The sequence below is a fragment of the Pterocles gutturalis genome, unplaced genomic scaffold (assembly GCF_000699245.1).
Source record: "Pterocles gutturalis isolate BGI_N339 unplaced genomic scaffold, ASM69924v1 scaffold18735, whole genome shotgun sequence".
Classification (NCBI taxonomy): domain Eukaryota; kingdom Metazoa; phylum Chordata; class Aves; order Pterocliformes; family Pteroclidae; genus Pterocles; species Pterocles gutturalis.
In genome coordinates this window covers 25,414-30,410 of record NW_010143829.1, presented here as the reverse complement: position 1 = coordinate 30,410, position 4,997 = coordinate 25,414, and the positions used below count along the sequence as shown (strand labels likewise).

The window sequence follows — 4,997 nt, the reverse complement described above, 5'->3', positions numbered from 1 at the left end:
CCCTTTGAGATTTACTTAACCCTACTTGAGAAAACTGCTGATCAAGATGGGAGTTATTTCAGCATCTGCTGCTGAAACATTACTTCATTTCTCCTGTCCTTCTTACTCTCCAGCCTTCAGCAGTTCCCTCCAAGACTCATAACTTCTCTTGTCTTCTGTTAATTAAAACCCAGGTAGGATTGCCTGCTGATAACTGCACACTGGTCTAACAAAGCCTGGCCTGTTGCTCGGTTTATTTTGTTTGTCATATGAAGCACTGGTCTAACAAAGCCTGGCCTGTTGCTGGGTTTGTTTGTCATATGAATAGGCAACAGCAGGTTTTACTGGAGCATAAACACAGCTCAGACTATTCTCTGCAAGTGTTTGCTTCTTGTGTTTACTGTGCTAATTTGGTGAAAAGGTCTCTGTAGAAATTTTTTTCTTAAGAATGTTCTTTTAAAATATTTCTGATGTTTCACATCTTGCATACATTTGACAGCATTGATAGTTTTTAAATACCAACAACAGGGTAAGTGAGAACAAACACAGAGGAAAATCGTCATAACCACTGTGACCATGCCACTACCTTGTTCCAACATTTCCCAGCGAGGGACTATGAGCCCCCATGGCTGGGGACATCCAGCTGCTTGGGCAGCTCTTGCAAACTGCACCTTCTAACCCCATCTGAAGTGGTCAGTGGCTATTTTCTAGCATCTTAGAACAGCTCTAGGAGTCATATGGCTTATTCCTATTCATTGCACAATAATCCTCCAATCTATTCTGCATTAAAAATAATTAAATCTTTATGTAAATACAGTGGTTTTTTTTTCCTGTTTTGCCTGCAGCCTCCTTAGCATCACTTCATGGAAAGTAAGTGTCTACCTCTATGAACCCACTACTGAAATGTGGTCACAGATACAGAGGTAAGCTGAGCACCCGCGGTCACAGCATGAGGAGCCACAATACACCCAAAAGCGCTCTGCTGTTGTTTGGAAATGATGAGTCTATCTGGCACATGTATTTTCAGTCATATAAAGAATTCCTCCTCCTCATCCTCTGCTCTGTTTGCAGGGCTGGTTCGTGGTGTTTGTGAGCGGAAGCCTGAAGCTCTCTGCCCAGCTCCTTTACCCCTTTTGGCTGCAGCAAACAGCAGCTGGGTCCTGTCCTCGGCAGGCAGAGCGCTGCCAGCCCCGTCCCAGGGTGCTGGTAGCTGGAGGAGGCTGCTCCGCAGGTCCCTGGAGAAGCAGTTCAGCGGGCAGCGGCCACTTGCAGGGTTCACCACGGCGAGCCCGGTGTCGACATTGGTCTCCGCTGCCTGCCGACGAACGCGGCTCTCCTGGAGAGAAGCCCGGGACTTGCTGCTCGCCCGTCTGTGGAGGGAGGTGACGTCCCACCATGATGAGGCTGCTGGACCACTGAAAGAGGCGCAGAAGTGCCGGTGGGGGTCACCGCTGGCTTGCTCAGGTGTAAGGACTTTGCTTTGGTCAGACTTTGTTCTGCCCTTTGTGGCTCTGACCTCCCGGCTTCTCTGCCCAGGATTACCCCACTTTCCAGGGAGAGGGTCTGGGACAGAGTCCTGCAGGATTTTTCCGTTACCTGCACTATGACGCTGATGGAATAGCCCAACATTTGTTCCACGGGGCTTAGAGCTGCCTTGAACCTGTTGAATAAAATTGGGGGAGAGAACTCCATTAAAATATTGTTCTAGCTTTGCTAGGTGATGCTCTTGCCAAGCCTGGCTGTGCTGAAGTCACCTGCAGTGCAAATCCATCAGCCCCTACAGAGCAGCACAGACTCGTACACACCCGGGCGATGGCACACGAACCCATGCAGCCAATGTGACGCACATGGAGGAGAGAAATCCCAGCTTCTCATACAAATGCTGGGTTGTGAGCTGATTGGAACCCCAGGGTCTCATTTCTGTGACAGACAGCACCATGTTAGCACCAGTTCAGTGCCTGACAGCAGTCTACAATGCAAAGGAAATTAAGAATTATTCCAAAAATGGAGAATGTTGTTATGCGTGGTGCAGCTCAGGTCCCCCAGCTGGACCATGGTGTTTGTCCCTGAACTGCAGCACACAACAGAGCAGCATGGAGCTGGAAAGGCTCAGAAATGGACAGAGACAACTGCAAGTACAGTAAAGGAACAAACACGTATGCTCCCAAAAACCAGTTTGAGAGGGGGAGTATAAAAGGCTATAAACCACGAGCCACCTGGAGAAACAGAGAGGTATTGTCCATTCCCTGCCCTTTGCAATGCAAGAAGCAGAGGCCATCCAGTGAACCCAGGTGGAGCCAATTTCAAATAGGATAAGGCAGCAACAGACTGGGGGGGGTCCCTGCCAAGGTATCTTGGGGATACAAAAAGCTCACACGGATCCAAGGGGAGACCAGACAAACACTTGGAGAGTCACTGCAAGTCACCACAGCTGGCTTCAGAAGATCCTCGAGTTTAAAACTGGCAGCTCAAGAGTGTGTTAGTGGGGTGTAACACATGCACCTGGCCTCTTGGTGTTCCTCCCAAGGCAGCCACCTGTGACCAGCTCCTGGGGACAGAGTGGGTCAGGACAGAGCCTGGGTCTGACCCTGCGGCAGGCTGATGGCCTCGGCTGAGCAGCTACACTCTGCTTGAGTGAAACAATCCCATAGGCTCACCCATCTTTTAATAAATTGTAAAACTGAAATCAGCGCTCAGAAACCTTACTATTTTGAGAAAGAAATGAGAAAGTTGTACTCAAATTTAATTTCTCCCAGCTTGTGCACAGCTTCCAAAGGGTTCTGAGGACCAGGGCACACACTCAACAGCTTTGCCGCAGGTGACCTAAACACGGCACACACAAGTAGTTGTGCCTGTCCCAAAATCTGCTTGGAGGCACCAGACCTACTGGAGCTCCTCCAGATATGCAAATCCTGAATAGGTGCTTTTGGAAAGAAACTTCTCCAGGAAGCTCCGGATCAGGTGGCATTCCTCTGATGACTGGACAACAATGGACCAACACTTGCCCAGGGAGGAGACTCCCATCAGACCAGCAACGGCCAGTGGGACCGTGACCCGCTAAGCACATCCCACGTGTTCCTGTGGAGCATGCCACCCTGGGGACACCAGCCCAGAGCAAGGCACCCACCTCGCCAACCCTCTGCAAGACTAGAGACACATTTCATGTCTTTACTTATGAAACAGCACCTGAAGATGGTCCCACTCTTACTTAAGACTCCTATTTGAGTCTTAATGCTAAACTTGTAAAATTTGGGCAACAGGGATCTCCAGTAAACACTCAAAGAAAGGACATGGAATAGAACAGTAACTGGTGAGCAACCTCAGGGGAAAAAAAAAAAAAAAAAAAAGAGGATGTGGTTTATTTATTTCTTTATCAAACTATGCAGGACCAACTTCAAAGCTATGTGAAGATTCCCAGGGCCTTGTCCTGTCCTCGTGGGTGGCAAACCGGTTTATGAAGTGATACTGAATGAGAAGTATGCAAAGGCTGCCATGAGGATTAGTGTTCAGAGCAGCATAAAAATAGGCCATACAGCATAATTAAGCTGATTTGTAGCAAATGATCTCTGGAAGGAAAATTAAAAACCACAGGATGGGCAAATTTAAACATCCACATTAGAACAACAAAAAAATCAGAGGTGGGAGGGGCTGTTACAGTGGAGGGAGCTAAACTGCCTTCACATGTAAATCCCCACTATATATAATCTCAGCAGAGTTGTCTTTGGTGGTTTTTATTTATTTGTATTCACACAACCTCCGGACTGCACACTCGAACAGAAAAGGCAGAGATTTCCTATGACGCATTTCTGCGGCACTTTTGCCCAACCGCAACTCACTCAAGAGCTCACAAAATCTGTTACAGACTATGTTGTATCAACACTATACTTACAATATCTCTGGTTTCGAATGCTAAAAATCTGCTTTTAAAAACATTTATAATGTAACAACTTACCAGAAAAAGAATAGGCTGCTGCAATCATTTAATTCAGCCAGGGAAAGGAAGATGTTAAACTAGCCTGCTCCAAAAAAGCATTAATACTTTTGATTTCAGGCCAGCAGTAATGATGTTAATTTAACAATATAAAAATATTCCAAGGATCTGTGCTTATATTTATCACTGGCATCACAGCACCGACAGATATCAATTACAGCATTCACAAATTCAAAATAAAACATAAACAAGCAAAATCTCAATTTCTATTTTTAACCAAATCTTGCTTTACTCAAAAAAAACCCCCAAAAACCCAAAACCAAAAAGCACCTCCTCTCAGAGCACCACAGACACATACCTGAAGCAGAATTGTATTTCCTTCGTAGTCTTGCGTTTGCCACCTCGTGCTACTGATAGGAACACAGGGGTTAGGCAGGAGAGGCACCAGCTGCCCCATTTCCCGCACCTTGAACTGCAGGGCTGATGACTCCTTCGGCTCAGCAGCCACCCCGATGGGTAGCTGCTTCAAGCAAAGCTGCACGGCTATGTTTTGGGTCACGTACAGCACAAAGACACAGAAGTTACTTTTCTGCATAGTTGCTTCTTTCTGTAGGATCATCTCATAGAGTCTCACTGCATCCTCATAGTTATCAAAACTGCAGTAGAGGGTGACACGCAGGATTTCGGGGCCACAGTGCACCCGCCTGATGCCCCACACAGGCATCTGGTCATCCAGCCCATAGAAGTCCTGGTGAGCTGCGGCATAGGGGTGGCTTTGCCCGTTAGCAAACTGGGCACACTGGTAGCGCCAGGGTGGATGCTGGAAGAGCTCATGGACCTGGAAAATCCGTTCTTCTCCCAAGTCCTCATGTAGAAAAAGGAGAACAGATATTCCAGGAAAGCCGCAGCTTCTCTTACGATATCTCTCGTAGTATCTCAGTGGAGTAACTCGCTCAGACACCAGGAAAAGTCGAATGTCAGGACAGATCCACTCCAAAAGCTGATCCAGAGTTTGCTGCAGAAGCGATGAGTGTCCCGAATTGGCGAGAAGATGCACAGTCATCAGAGAGTCTGCACCGTCATCCAT

The 4,997-nt window shown here is 47.3% G+C and overlaps 1 protein-coding gene across 1 annotated transcript; it reads right to left on the bottom strand.

The window, feature by feature from the left end:
• Nucleotides 1–1,006: 1,006 nt before the first annotated feature.
• Nucleotides 1,007–4,997, bottom strand: FAM124B (family with sequence similarity 124B). The gene is made up of 2 exons (XM_010084890.1): nucleotides 4,269–4,997; nucleotides 1,007–1,639 (listed from the first exon to the last, which is right to left on the bottom strand). The coding sequence occupies exons 1-2, from the start codon at nucleotides 4,995–4,997 to the stop codon at nucleotides 1,007–1,009; spliced, it is 1,362 nt and encodes a 453-aa protein (XP_010083192.1).

Bases quoted from the DNA above. Each gene is read 5' to 3' on its own strand.
- FAM124B (XM_010084890.1), bottom strand. From the start codon at position 4,997: ATGGATGACGGTGCAGACTCTCTGATGACTGTGCATCTTCTCGCCAAT. The intron at 1,640-4,268 runs GTATGTGTCTGT...TTTATTCAACAG, and splicing joins GAAATACAATTCTGCTTCAG to GTTCAAGGCAGCTCTAAGCC.